This window comes from Molothrus aeneus, chromosome 14, assembly GCF_037042795.1.
Source record: "Molothrus aeneus isolate 106 chromosome 14, BPBGC_Maene_1.0, whole genome shotgun sequence".
Lineage (NCBI taxonomy): Eukaryota > Metazoa > Chordata > Aves > Passeriformes > Icteridae > Molothrus > Molothrus aeneus.
The window spans coordinates 18,948,216-18,961,713 of record NC_089659.1 but is presented as its reverse complement, the minus strand read 5'-3'; the positions used below and the strand labels follow the sequence as shown (position 1 = coordinate 18,961,713).

General features: G+C 61.6%; 2 protein-coding genes across 2 annotated transcripts; both read left to right on the top strand.

Annotated features, from left to right (window-relative positions):
- Positions 1–1,927: 1,927 nt before the first annotated feature.
- XKRX (XK related X-linked) lies at positions 1,928–7,336 on the top strand. The gene is made up of 3 exons (XM_066559365.1): positions 1,928–2,236; positions 4,310–4,569; positions 6,007–7,336. The coding sequence occupies exons 1-3, from the start codon at positions 1,944–1,946 to the stop codon at positions 6,750–6,752; spliced, it is 1,299 nt and encodes a 432-aa protein (XP_066415462.1). The 5' UTR covers positions 1,928–1,943; the 3' UTR covers positions 6,753–7,336.
- Positions 7,337–7,450: 114 nt separating this feature from the next.
- On the top strand, positions 7,451–13,051 carry NOX1 (NADPH oxidase 1). Its single transcript, XM_066559364.1, has 13 exons — positions 7,451–8,433; positions 9,395–9,490; positions 9,881–9,991; positions 10,075–10,159; positions 10,234–10,376; positions 10,453–10,634; positions 10,847–10,985; positions 11,071–11,163; positions 11,306–11,532; positions 11,612–11,774; positions 11,861–12,007; positions 12,219–12,343; positions 12,523–13,051. The coding sequence occupies exons 1-13, from the start codon at positions 8,389–8,391 to the stop codon at positions 12,647–12,649; spliced, it is 1,683 nt and encodes a 560-aa protein (XP_066415461.1). The 5' UTR covers positions 7,451–8,388; the 3' UTR covers positions 12,650–13,051.
- Positions 13,052–13,498: the final 447 nt, after the last annotated feature.

The following is a 13,498-nucleotide window of genomic DNA, read 5'->3' as shown; positions in this document are numbered from 1 at the left end:
TCCCATCCCCGCCAGTCAGACCAGTCCCCATGAGCTCATGGCGTTTGTGGTTTCCCAAAGCAGCTGTTCAGCTTGGAAGGAACAGCTCTGAGCAGCTGCAGGGACAGGGATTGCTTCTGTGTGGGAGCTGTTGCTGGGGGAGGTATGGCCTCCAAAGTCTCAGGCAGTTTTATTCTCAGCTCTCCTGCTGATAAGCCTGATAGCCCTGGAAACGCTTCCAGCCTGGTGCAATGGGGAAAGCCTGGTGCGTGTGGTTTGGGGGGTTTTGTGCTTTTGGCTGGCGTGGGGCAGGTGAGTGGACAGTGTCTCTGTTCCTGATGTGGGCACCTCCTTGTTAGCTGGCCTAGAGGCTCAGGGCTGAGCACTGAGAGCCTTTTACAAGTTACCTAAAAATTCCTGGTCTGCCTGAACTGGGGAAAACTGACCAGTGTCCAACACTGTTTGCCTTGTCCCAGGTGTCCCAGGCAGGCAGCGTGTGCCCAGGCTGAATGAGGGGGTGCTCAGGGGTGTGTTCATCCCCCTGTGCCCACCCCAGCCCTCCTGGGGAAAAGTGGGCAGGGCTGGAGCTGGGGGCAGCGTGAGCCGGGCACAGCAGGGACCCCATGGGGACAGCCCAGCCAGCCTTGTGTTCCCACCACGGGCAGGTGAACAAGGGGGGACAGACAGCACGGAGGGGGGCTGAGAGCGCTGGGGGTTTGGCTCTGCCAGCGAGCCCACATATCCCATTATTGAAGGTGATGGGAAAAGCACTCTTGCTCAGCTGCAGCACAAGGTCACAGCTGGAGGCATGAGGAACATCCAAGGTACACGAGACGCATCTCCCGTGTTACAACGTTCCCAAATCTCCATACACACGCCAGGCACTGCACCTGGAGCGTGTCCCTGACACAGCTTGTCTTGCTGGATACCAGAATGCTCCTGCCCTGACAACACCCTCCCTCCCACACGCTGCCCATTGAGCACAGGGCCATGTGGTGCCATTTCTGGGCCATGTGGTGCCATTTCTGGGCCTGGAGCTGGGGTCAGGCCCCAGATCTGAGGTGCTGCTGGGTGCAGGCAGCTCTCTGGCAGCTGTGTGATTCAGGCAAAGCTGGCACCCACACTGGCATCCTTCCTGCCCCACAGTGGGACCCCAGTGTCCCTGGGGCTACCCAAAAATTCTGCCCTGGAGGGACCCTCCATGTGCTGCTGCACCTTGGGGTGTTGGCACCTACCAGGAACTGATTGGGCTTGGACTTGACAGGGGGTCCTGGGAGGGCTCCACAGTCTCAAGGGCACACTCCAGGGGTAGCATGGGGATTGTCCCGCTGTATCTGGGGAGGGGGAGTCCCGAGGGGGGTTTGGGGGGGCTCTGGGCTGTGGGTCCATGGGGCTCTTCCCTGCAGAGATGGGGAGCCCTCGGCAGAAGGTCCTGGTCCGAGACAGGGGTGTGGGGGCAGAGGGGCAGGTGGGGCTGTCCTGGGGCAGGAACCTGCACACCTGGTAGGGACAGGGCACAGCAGCGAGGGGGTCCCGGCGCAGGAGGGTGGCGGCCAGGGCAGGGCTGGGGCACCGGGAGCCGGAGGACCCGGCCTGGAGGATATGGACCTGGTGGGGATGGATCCGGCCGGTGCAGCCCGGACCAAGGGCTCGGGGCGGTCCCGGAGCGGTGCCGGTGCCGCGGGGCTCGGGGCGGTCCCGGAGCGGTGCCGGTGCCGGAGTGGTCCCGGATCGGGGCCGGTGCCGCGGGGCTCGGGGCGGTCCCGGAGCGGTGCCGGTGCCGGAGTGGTCCCGGATGGGTCCCGGTGCGGGGCCGCCCGTCGGGGCCCGGTGCGGCGGGGGAGCCCCGCCCCGGCCGTCCCGCCCCGCAGCGCGGCTCCTCTCTCTCTCTCTCCGCCGCAGCCCGGGATGGCGCCGCGGCGGGGCTGAGCGGCCGGGCCGGGCCGGGCCGGGCCGGGGCCGCCATGGACGCTCCGAGCGGGGGCTGCCCGCCCGCCGCCGCCCCGTCGCGGGCGAAGCTGCCGCTCGGCATCGTCTTCTCGACGGCGCTGTTCTGCGGCGAGGGGGCGGCGGCCGCCGTGCTCTGCCTCTCCTACGGCCACTCCGACGACCGCTTCTGGCTGGCGCTCACCGTCTTCTTCGTGCTCTGCCCCTCCGTCCTGGTGCAGCTCACCCTCATCTTCGTGCACCGCGACCTCAGCCGCGACCGCCCGCTCGTCCTGCTCATGCACCTGCTGCAGCTCGGGCCCATCATCAGGTGAGCGAACTCTGGGCACGCCCGGGCACCCCCGGCACCCCCGGCAGGGGCGCGGGCACCGGGTGAGAGCAGGGAGCAGCGCCGGGCAGTTCGGGCACCCCGGGTCCGTGTGTCAGCGGCCACCTGCCCGGAGCTGCTCCTGCCGCCTCCCCGTCCCTCCGCCCCGGCCCTGCTGCTCCCGGCCCGCGGGGACCCCTTGCCCGCCGGTTCTGCCGCGGGTGCTCCCGCTGCTGGAGCCCGCTCCGGGCAGGACACGACTCTGCCAGCCTGTTGTGTCCCAGCTGCTGGGAAAACTCTGCCCGAGGTCCCGGAGACAGCCAGCGATTCACTCAGCCTCTCGGGTTTGCCATCATTTGGCTGTGCTTGTGCTGGGAATCCCCGGTGGGTGCTCCGGGGTGAATACTGACATGGTACGGGGCTGAGTCAGGAGAAGTTTACATTAGATATCAGGAAAAGGTTTTACACCCAGAGAGAGGGTGGTGCAGCTCTCAAACAGGCTCCCTAGGGAAGTGGTCACAGCACCTGGCCTGTCTGAGTTCGACAAACCTTTGGACAACACTCTTGGGCACGTAGTGGGATTCTGGGGGTGTCCTGCATAGGGCAGGAGTGGGACTCAGTGGGGTTATGGGACATGGAGAAGAGCTAGGTGTGGGAGTGGGGCTGGCATGGGAGCTGTGGGGCACCGGGCTGTGCTGGGAGGAGGACGGTGAGGGGGTGGATGGATGTTGCACAAGCCGATCCCTCATTCCTTGGGAATGCTGCGGTGCCTCCCGGGCTGTCATCACCGGGCAGCCTGCTCCATGAGGAGGCACTGCAGGAGGCATGGCACAGCCATGGCATGCAGGGGGCATGGCACAGCCACCACCTCCACGGGCTCCTTCCCAAGGGCAGCCCAGCAGCCAACTTTGGGCTCGCTGTACCACAGGCTCCCAAACCACCGCGGCCGCTCCGCACTTCCTCTGCCACCGGAAACAAGCAGTGCACCAGATGTGTCCCTGTCACCATGGCTTAACTTGAGAGCCACCCTTGCCTGGTGCTGCCAGCCTGTGCTGGCCCACAGCAGTGCTGTGACTCTCACCACACCAGCGAGGCTGGCTGAGCTGGGTGGGTGCTGCCCAGCTGCTGTAGGAGCCAGCTGGGGCTGCCCGGGGCAGGCTGCTCGGGCTGGAGCTGGAGCCCAGCCTGCTGAGAAGGTCTGGCAGGGCACTGGGAGCCAGCTGGGACTACTCTGCAAGCTGGATCTTCGGGATGAAACTGTTTTTCCCATTAGAGTTTGCAATGAGCCATGAGTGCTGGCTTGATCTGTCGAGAGAATTTATCCTAAACCCTCCCTCCTTTTGGGTTTGGTACACAGCAATTTGTGCTGTCCTGATAAGCACCCATAAACAATGGTGTCCAGCTGGGCCCCAGGCAGAGCCAAGCTGATCCCCTGTGGCCATGCACACCCCTCCATGGCTCTGTGGAGGGGCTGGGGGTCCCCTGTCCCTGCAGGCATGGCAGAGTCCCAGCCCTGCCCACAGTGAGGCCTGCAGAGAAGGGGCTGAGGAAACTCTCCCTTATCTGCCCGTGCCACACACGGCTTCACCCTGCGCCCTCCTTCCTGCTGTCCCCAGCAAGCAGGAAGTGTAGAAGCCTTCTTCTGCTCAAGATGAGAGATCAAAGAGAAGTCTGATATTCAGCTCTGATACTTCAGAGTTTCTGTTGCCTCTGCTTAGAGGAAGAGGTTTCTGCCAGTTGGGAAAAACAGAACCCAAGGGTGATTAACACCTTCCTGTAGCTGCAGCTCCCAGCAGGGTCGCTGCTTTGTACCCTGGATGCTTCACCTCTTCCAGCAGCTCTCTGGAGCAGTTGTTGCCCCCCTGGTACCCATGATCCCCCTGAATGCTGGAGCAGAGGAGCAGCCACGGGCCATGCCCATGGTCCTGATGTGCCCACAGCACTTTGGGCAGTTGCCCAGAACAGTCGGGCTGCACTCACCGGGAGTGGGCTCTGGGCAGCACCGGCAGGGTGGGGCTGCAGGTGCTGGAATGGGACATCAGGAGGGCTGGGGTGACGGCTGCCGTGTCCCCACAGGTGTGTGGAGGCCCTGGTGGTGTACTGCTGGTCGGGGAGGGAGGAGGAGCCCTACGTGACCATCACCCGCAAGCGGCGGCTGCGGCAGGGCTACGAGCTGGAGCTGGAGCAGGAGGTGGGGCACTCGGAGCGGCGCCTGGCCACGCACCGCAACGCCTTCAAGCGCATGGCCGTCATCCAGGCCTTCCTGGGCTCCACGCCGCAGCTCACCCTGCAGCTCTACATCAGCGTGCTCGAGAAGTACGTCCCTGCTGCCCGAGGTAAGGGCTCCCCAGAACCCCACCAGGGCACCGGGGCAGCTCCTCAGCTGCTTGTGCTGACGGGGCATCCGGGCAATTCAAAAAGTCCCTCCTGGGCACAGCTTCCATTGGACTCCCTGAAATGTGGAGCACGACCCACAAATCTTGGGCACTCATCAGCTCTCTGCTTTCCTGCTTGCAGTGATGCAAAGTGGGAAAGAGCAGGCGTGGCTGAGGTGCCAGGCTCTGCTCCCAGCCCCGTGCTCATGAGTATCTGCCCCCCAGAGCCAAGCCATCCACTCAGTGCCATGTCTCATAAGAGGGTCAGGTCCCTGTCCTAGCCTGCTCCAGTCTCCATTCGTTGTTTTCCATCTAGCGAGAGGCTCTGGCTCCCTCAAGTCCCCCCACTGTATCTATTTCTGCACATTTTCCAGCAGCCAGAGCTCCCAGCCCAGCACTCCCACTCCAAGGCTCCCTTCCCTGCTCCCAGGATGTTTATGTGCTTGGGGGTGGATATGCCAGAGCAAACTTTTAACTCCCATTTTGGCACCGAGCTGGGCAGGCAGGTGTGCTCTGCACCATTCCAATTACAGTGCTGGCTGAAGAGCTGCCCTCACCCAGCAGCGCTGGGAGCCCAGACCTTGTCATCGGTGCCCACAGCAGGTGCATGAAAAGGGAAGCACAGGAGATGCCCCGTAGAAACTGCCTAATTTGCCACAGCCCTCTGCAAAGGCATTTTGGGGAGTTGCAGATGCACAGGAAGAATGAGTGCCAGTGCTGCTTTAGCAGTAGATGCATGAAGTAAATACCAAATGATGTGTTCTGGGTGATTCCCTCGCAGCTGGAGTGCCAGCTCAGCCCTGCAGCTGGCAGCCACCGTGGATGGGACCAGCTGCACTCTTCTATTTCTCTCCATGGTATTCCTGGCAGTGCTGAATGTGAGCAGCTGCTGGCATTCCCTACAAATGACCTTGGCTCTGCAGCCCTCGGATGGGGCTGGCTCTTGGGATGCCTCTGGGGCTACAGTGCTGCAGCTCTTGGCTGGGGCGAAGGCAGAGGGGCCCTCGCAGCACTGACTGTGCCCTGCTCACCCTTGAGCAGCATTTCCTGCACAGGGCAGGGGGCTGGGGCATGGTCCAACCACAGAAATGGCTCCAGTTTGGCCAAGGCTTGTGTTTTATTGGTGTAGGGAGAACCTTTGGGTTCTGAGCCCCCTGCTGCCAGCAGCCTCCTCATCATGGGGACTGTCACCACCATCCATGAGCTGTTCCAGCAGTGCTCACACTGAGCCTTCTGCTGTGAGCCCAGGTGTTGGGCACCCTGTACTTCTCACCAGGAGAGGCACCCCAGGTTTCCCACCTGGAGCTGTCACCCCACACTCTGCACCCCAGGCAGCGGAGAGGCTGGACACAGCCTGGCCCCTCCACTGCCTGACTGGCCTGCTCTGTCCCTCTGCAGCCGTGCTCATGGCCATCTGCCTGGTGTCAGTCACCTACGGGGCCCTGGTCTGCAACATCCTGGCCATCCAGGTCAAGTACGACGACTACAAGGTGCAGCTGCGGCCGCTGGCCTTCCTGTGCATCGTGCTGTGGCGCAGCCTGGAGATCTCCACCCGCATCGCCGTCCTCGTGCTCTTCAGCACCGTCTTCAAGCACTGGATCATCCCCATCGCCCTGGCCAACCTCCTGGTGGTTTTCTTCTTGCCCTGGGTGCAGTTCTGGCGCAGCGGCAGCCGCCTGCCCGACAACATCGAGAAGAACTTCAGCCGCCTGGGCACGGTGGTGGTGCTGTGCGCCTTCACCCTGCTGTACTCCAGCATCAACATGTTCTGCTGGTCGGCCGTGCAGCTCAAGCTGGCCGACCGGGACCTCATTGACAAGTCCCAGAACTGGGGCCGCCTGGCCGTGTACTACGTGGCCCGGCTGGCCGAGAACACGGCCCTGGTCATCCTCTGGTACTTCTTCAAGACTGACGTCTATGAGAACGTCTGCACCGCGCTGCTGGTGCTGCAGCTGCTCCTCGGCTACTGCCTGGGCATCTACTTCATGCTGCTCTTCTTCCAGTACCTGCACCCCTGCCGCCAGCTCTTCAGGCACAACGTGGCTGACTTCCTGCACTGCGTGTGCTGCCGCCGGCGCCCCGCAGGGACCCCGCTGTGCCTCGAGGCACCCCTGGAGCCCGGCGTGAGGCACAGCATTGTCTGAGCACCCGGCTCCTCCAGCCAGCCTCGGACATGGCACGGGCAGCACAGGGCTGTGCCAGCAGCTGGAGGATGCCCGTGGCACAGGCTGAGTGCTGCCTGGTGGCAGCAGGTCCCAGTGCATCCCCTCGGGGGCAGGGGGACAGGAGTGTGCTTGCCCGCTCAGAACCACTCATGAACATGAAGGAAGGTTGATTTGGATTGGACATAAGGAAGTTTTTTGCAGTGAGAGTGGTGAGGGACTGGCACATGTTACCCAGAGAGATGGTGGATGTCCCATCCCTGAAAACATTCAAGGCCCGGTTGGGTGGGCTCTGAGCAACCTGGCCTGGTTGAAGATGTCCCTGCCCATCTCTGGAGTGTAACTAGATGGCCTTTAGAGGTCCCTTCCAACCCAAACTATTCTACAATTCGACAATTCTACAGCTTATGGGGTGCCCCAACCAGTTGCCCATGCCAGCTGGCTGCCACATGGTGCAGAGCCCCTGGGGTGCCCCGACACCCCCACTGCTGCTATGGTGCATACGGTGACCTTGTGCCACGGGTGCCACTGGGACTGTTGTAAGCAGTAAAGAAACTTTGCTGTGACTGCGAGTCTGGGTGCTGGCAGTGACTCACACGGAGGGTGGGGACCGTCCCAGGGGCTGGCACTGGTGCACACACCTGCTGTCCACGTAAAACTCCTTTACAGGCACTGAAATGGGGCTGTGCCAGCGGGAAGTGGGGATGAGGGAGCCCCTCTGTGGAGGTCCAGGAGCACGGCGGGATGGGGCTGGCCTCGTCCTGTGCTTCCGTCAGCATGGCCGTGGCTGCAGGCCAGCAGAGAGCAGCATGCCAGCAAGGAGCAAGCCTGTCTGACCTGTTCCTCCAGGCTCAGGGGCCCAGAACAGGCTGCTGTTCCCAGCTGGAGCACTGGACGCCCCAGGGCTCAGGCAGGAGGGGAAGGGTGGCTGGCACAGCAGTGGCAGTGGGTGCTGATGGGACCCAGACATCCTGGCCCCAAAACAGGAGTGTGACACCCCCCACCCCAGCACCCATTTTTGGGGTCAGCTCAGTTTGGGTGCTGGACTGAGGATGCTCATCAGCCCTGGGGGCCCATGGAGGTGCAGCACTACTGGTGCTCGGTCTTAAATCACCCACCTGTAATGGATGCCCAGGCTGGATCCTGGCACCAGGGCAGCACTGTGACCCCCGGAGGCTTCTCTTCCTTTGGTGGTTTCCCTGGAAGATGGGCAGTGCAGGCTGGGGAGAGAGGCCAGGGAAAACAGAGCTGTTGAGCCAGAACAGGATGGATCCTCCACAACTTCTTCCCAGGAAATTCCTGCCTTACAAAAAAAGCCCATTTTTGTCCTCAGAGGTTGCAAAACCCCGGGAGGAGCAGGCAGACACCCTGTGTGACCCAGCCGTGGGGAACAGGGGATCTCTCAGCAGGGGCCATCCCCCAGCCAGCACAAGGGGCTCGTTCTGGTGTTGGCCTATTGGGTCAGCCCTGCCTTCCTGGAAGGAGCCTTTGAAAGCTCCGGCATTTCCTCCAAGTGCTCTCAGGGGAAAGTCCCCAGGTGCCGTTCCCAGGCCGGGCTGTCTCACCTGCTGTGCTCCATAAAAGCGGCTGGCAGCGGCGGGCGCGGGCACAGCGCACCATGGGCAACTGGCTGGTCAACCACTGGTTCTCAGCTGCTGTGCTCGTGAGTCTCTGGGGCTGGGGGCTCTGCAGGGTGCTGGGCTGTGCTGGGGGACCCTGGGGGTTTATAGGGGAGATGGGGGCTGATGAGCTGCCCTGGGGCTGGGCTGTGGGCAGAGACAAGCATCCCCTCTGCTCCCCAACCCACGCACCCTGGCAGCCAGGGGAGGGATGGGCTCTGGAAACCTGAAGTCTCGGGGAAAACACAGCTCATGGGAAAGGAGGTCCTGGAAAACTTCAAAATGCTGCTGCTTTGCCTGGCCACTCTGGCTGGGGGCCTGCCACGTGCCTCTTCTCCCCTTGTGAGAGGAGGAGGATCCTGTGAGAACTCGTGGCAGGGTGAGGAGCTGGCACCATAGGGACCATCTGCCGTGCTGCAGCATCTCTGGTGTAACAGAGCTTGCCTGGCCAGCACCCATCAGCTGCTCAGAGCTGTGTGAGGAGCTGTGAATGACTGGGAACATGGGGTTTACTGACAGTTGGGCTATTTTAATTTTTTAAGTTACTTAAAAAAGAAAAAGAAAACAGCCAAAAACCAAATACACAGCAGGGTGTAATTTTTTGGGTGGTTTTTTTGGGACCTGTGCAAAAATTCAGTGGCTGCGAGAGGCGGCAGTGTGGGATGCAGTGGGGTTAGGCAGGGGACAACAGCACTGTGGGGCCAGGTGAGCCAGCTCTCTGTGAAACTTCCCTCTCCCAGAATCTTTCCCACACAGTCCTGACCACACTCTGGATCTGCTTTCCCTCCCATTACACGGGTGTTGCCTGCTCCTGCCTTTCCTCCTTCATCATGCTCGGTGATGCACAGGGCAGTGTGTGACAAGACAGCAATTCTGCAAGACTTCCGCACCTCTCCCCACCTTTGACCCTGTGTCCCAGCCCTGTGTGTGACAGGGCAGCTCACAAGGAAACAGGATGGATACTGTCTGCTGGGTTCCTCACAAGGTTGTGACTTTCCCCTGCAGGCAGCCTGGCTGGGCATCAACATCTTCCTCTTCACCTACTACTTTCTGTTCTTTGACCGGGATGAGCGCTATTTCTACACCAGGGCCATCCTTGGGGTAAGGGGCTCCCCACAGCACCCTGCCTGCCCAGGCAGAGCCCCTCGGGGTCTGCTGCAGTGGGGTGGGGGCTGCAACATCCCACGCCCCTCTCATGTTCTGTTCCCTTCCAGCCCACCATCACTCCATCCCACTCCACAGCCTGGCATTGCACCATGCTAGTCCCTGTCTTGATCCCTGTCTGCTCTCAGCCCAGCAGCATCCCAGCCCAGCCTAGCATAGCATCTCCCCCTCCCAGTCCTCTCCTAGCTCACCCCTCCCAGTCCCCATGCCAGCCCAGCATCCCTCCATCCCAGTTCCCAGCCTAGCTCAGCACTGACTAATCCCACCCTGACCCAGTCCTGCACAGCCACGACAGGACAGTGGTGCTCACCCCTCTCTCCTCCCCAGTCTGCCTTGGCATGGGCTCGAGCATCAGCCAAGTGCCTCAACTTCAACAGCATGCTGATCCTGCTGCCCGTCTGCCGCAACCTGCTCTCCTTCCTCCGTGGGACCTGCTCAGTGAGTGTCCGTGGTGGCACAGCCAGCATGGCCGTCCCCATCCCTGTCCCATCCTGACACCGTCCTGCTGCCTCTCCCTGCAGTGCTGCAGGCGGACCTTGCGGAAGCAGCTGGACCACAACCTCACCTTCCACAAGCTGGTGGCCTACGCACTGGCCCTGCTCACAGGTACCCCTGGACTGGGATGGGGTGACAGTGGGGACTGGGAGCTGCCCGGTGGTGACTGCCTGTGCCCTGTCCAGCTGTGCACACCATCGCCCACCTCTTCAACCTGGAGCGCTACAACCAGAGCCAACAAGCCACTGACAGCAGCCTCCCCGCTGTCCTCTCCAAGATGCATCTGCAGGGCAGCGAGTGGCTGAACCCCATCCACTCCAACCAGACGGTGAGTGTGGCCTTGGCATCCAGCAACCCAGCACCCCCTGTCCCCTGCTCCCCTGACCCCCCTGCTGCCCCTGCAGACCGTCGAGTACGTGGCTTTCACCACCATCCCGGGGCTCACGGGGGTGATCATCACGCTGGCACTCATCCTCATGGTCACATCCTCCACCGAGTTCATCCGCAGGAACTACTTCGAGCTCTTCTGGTACACACACCACCTCTTCCTCGTCTACTTCGCAGGCCTCGTCATCCACGGCATCGCGTAAGGCTCCTCAGCAGTGCCAGGGCAGGACAGCGAGGGGCAGTGCACACACACCCTGGTGGGACAGCCATTGGGCTGTCACAGTGGGCTGTCACAGTGGGCTGTCACCTGCCATTCCCAGGGCGGGCCAGCCCAGCTGGCCTCACTCAGTGTGGCTCAGCCCTGGCTGGGGGCAGAGCTGGCCCCTGGGCTCATCCCTCACCTCCCTGCAGCGGGCTGGTGCGTGGGCAGACGGAGCAGAGCATGGCAGAGGTGCCCCCCTATGACTGCGCCGAGTACCTCACACAGCGGGAGCAGAACTGCACCCACAGCTGCTGCAAAGACCCCGAGTTCGGGAGCATCCCTGCCGAGGTAGGGCAGTGGTGGGGTGGCTCTGGGGGAGAAACTTCCCTTGCCCTGGCCCTGCCCAATCCTTTGCTCTCCTCCATCCTCACAGTCCTGGAAGTGGGTTCTTGCCCCCATCATCCTCTATGTCTTTGAGCGGCTCCTGCGGGTCTGGCGTGCGCAGCAGAAGGTGGTTATCAAAAAGGTGGGTGGTGCAGGAGCCTGCTCCTCTGCCAGCTCCTCCCCTTGGAGTCACCTGTGCCACAGCCCCTCGCTGTGGTGGCCATGGGGAGGCGGGCAGGGGCCACAGGCACAGGGGCCAGGCTGAGCCCTGCCCGTGCCCCCAGGTGGTCATGCACCCTGCCCGCGTGCTGGAGCTGCAGATGCAGAAGAAGGGTTTCTCTATGGAAGTGGGGCAGTACATCTTTGTCAACTGCCCTGCCATATCTGCTCTGGAGTGGCACCCCTTCACCCTCACCTCTGCACCCGAGGAGGACTTCTTCTCCATCCACATCCGGGCAGCCGGCGACTGGACAGAGCGTCTCATCAACACCTTCCAACTGGAAACGCCCAGGTAGGCTGGGCAGTGCCCAACAGGTCATGCCAGGGATCTGGGGAGGCCGTAGCTCTCACCCAGGCCCTGCTCTGGCCAGGGTCGAGGTGGATGGTCCCTTTGGCACAGCCAGTGAAGACGTGTTCCAGTACGAGGTGGCCATGCTGGTTGGAGCGGGCATTGGTGTCACCCCCTTCGCCTCCATCCTCAAGTCCATCTGGTACAAGTTCCAGCAGGGTGACCAGACCCTCAAGACCAAGAAGGTATGGAGCGTCCCCCGGCACCAGCTGTGGGTTTCTTCCTCTGGCTCTGCTCCACCCTGACCAATCCCTCTCCCCCTGCATCCCAGATCTACTTCTACTGGCTGTGCCGGGACACAGGAGCCTTTGCCTGGTTCAACGACCTGCTTGCCTCCCTGGAGCAGAAGATGGCTGAGTCGGGCAAGGCAGACTTCCTCACCTACCGTCTCTTCCTCACTGGCTGGGACACCAGCATTGTGAGTCAAGCACAGGCTGGCATGGCTGCAAGAGGGGGACACAGGGAGGCCAAGCTGGGCAACAAGGGCAGGGCAAGCATGACAACGGCTTTTAGGCACCAAGTCCAGGCACAGTGTTTGGTGGGATCAGCAATGGATGCTCCTCTGTGGTGAGGGACTGGAGGGGGGCTCGTGGGTGGTGCCTGGGTTCTCACCATCCCTGCCTGCCCAGGCCAACAACGTGGCACTGCACTTTGACACCGCTACGGACACAGTGACGGGCCTCAGGCACAAAACCATCTTCGGGCGGCCCATGTGGAACACGGAGTTTGCAGCAGTGGCTGCAGCCCACCCCAGGTGAGAGCTGAGCAGGGAATTCGGGATGTTGGAGTCAGAGGCACTCCCTCTACCCTGGCACTCAGCACTGGGCTGGCTGTGGGACAGGGGTGCTATCCCAGGCAGGGAGCCCACAAAGCTTTTCAATCCCTTTTCCCTGAGTTGCCCTCCTGGCACTGACATGCCCGTGCTGTTTGCAGGTCAGTGGTTGGTGTGTTCCTCTGTGGGCCACAGGCCCTGGCAAAGAGCCTGCAGAAGTCTTGTCACCAGTACTCCAGCCTGGACCCCAGGAAGGTCAAATTCTACTTCAACAAGGAAAACTTTTAAGTGGCAGCGAGGCTGGTGCCCCAGTGGGCAGGGACCCTGACTGTACTGCCTCAAGCCTTTCCAAAGCAAGGCCAGGAATACACATCTGTGCATGCACTGAAGCCAAGCTGGACACAGCAAGGTACTCTGTCTCCATGAGAAATTCCAGGTTCAAAGACTGCTGCCTGCCTGTCCTTGTGTTCAGGGGGTCCTCATGGAGCAAGTGGGCCTGTAGCTCACTGGGAAAGCAGAGCCACGTTCTGTGATGCTGCTGGAGCAGCAGGAAGCCATGGGAGCCCAGCAGGTTGGGCAGAACCACTGGATGGGGGTGGGACATGGGCATCCATGCAGGTGTCAGGGGCCAAACGTGCCCCTCAGGGTTTAAACACTCTTTTGTATAAATTAAACTTCCTTTTCTTTGTAATGAAAGCCTCTGTGGTGCCTCAGCTGTGCAGGTACAAGAAGCCCATGCTCTGCCCCTTGCAGGGCTTCAATAGAAGAGCTGGTAGATAGCAAACCCTCTGGGGTGCAGGACCAGACACCCCTCTGCATGGCACCCCAGAGCCAGCCTGCACCTAGCACACAGCTCAGCTCCCACTGCAGCTCCCAGCAGGTTCTGCTCCAGCATGTGCAGAGAGGGAAACCCCGCTCCCTGAGCAGGCTGGCGTGGAAAGTGATACTGCAATCGGATCCAGAGCCCTTCCTGCCCTGCCAGCAGGGACAGAAAGCCAAGCTCTCTGTCCTGCCCTTCCCCTAGACCCCTGTAAACAGCACACTACAAGAAATTCCATTATTAATTCTTGCCCTGGTGTGGGGAGGAGGGAGGATGGCAAGTGGTTTGGACAAGACTGGAGCCAGGTCACATTGCTC

What these genes read in the sequence shown, in the direction of transcription:
- XKRX (XM_066559365.1), top strand. Translation starts at nt 1,944, where the DNA reads ATGGACGCTCCGAGCGGGGGCTGCCCGCCCGCCGCCGCCCCGTCGCGG. An exon ending in CAGCTCGGGCCCATCATCAG is followed by an intron (nt 2,237 to 4,309) that starts GTGAGCGAACTC and finishes GTGTCCCCACAG; the next exon opens with GTGTGTGGAGGCCCTGGTGG. An exon ending in GTACGTCCCTGCTGCCCGAG is followed by an intron (nt 4,570 to 6,006) that starts GTAAGGGCTCCC and finishes GTCCCTCTGCAG; the next exon opens with CCGTGCTCATGGCCATCTGC.
- NOX1 (XM_066559364.1), top strand. Translation starts at nt 8,389, where the DNA reads ATGGGCAACTGGCTGGTCAACCACTGGTTCTCAGCTGCTGTGCTC. An exon ending in CTCGTCATCCACGGCATCGC is followed by an intron (nt 10,635 to 10,846) that starts GTAAGGCTCCTC and finishes ACCTCCCTGCAG; the next exon opens with CGGGCTGGTGCGTGGGCAGA. An exon ending in AGAAGGTGGTTATCAAAAAG is followed by an intron (nt 11,164 to 11,305) that starts GTGGGTGGTGCA and finishes CCGTGCCCCCAG; the next exon opens with GTGGTCATGCACCCTGCCCG.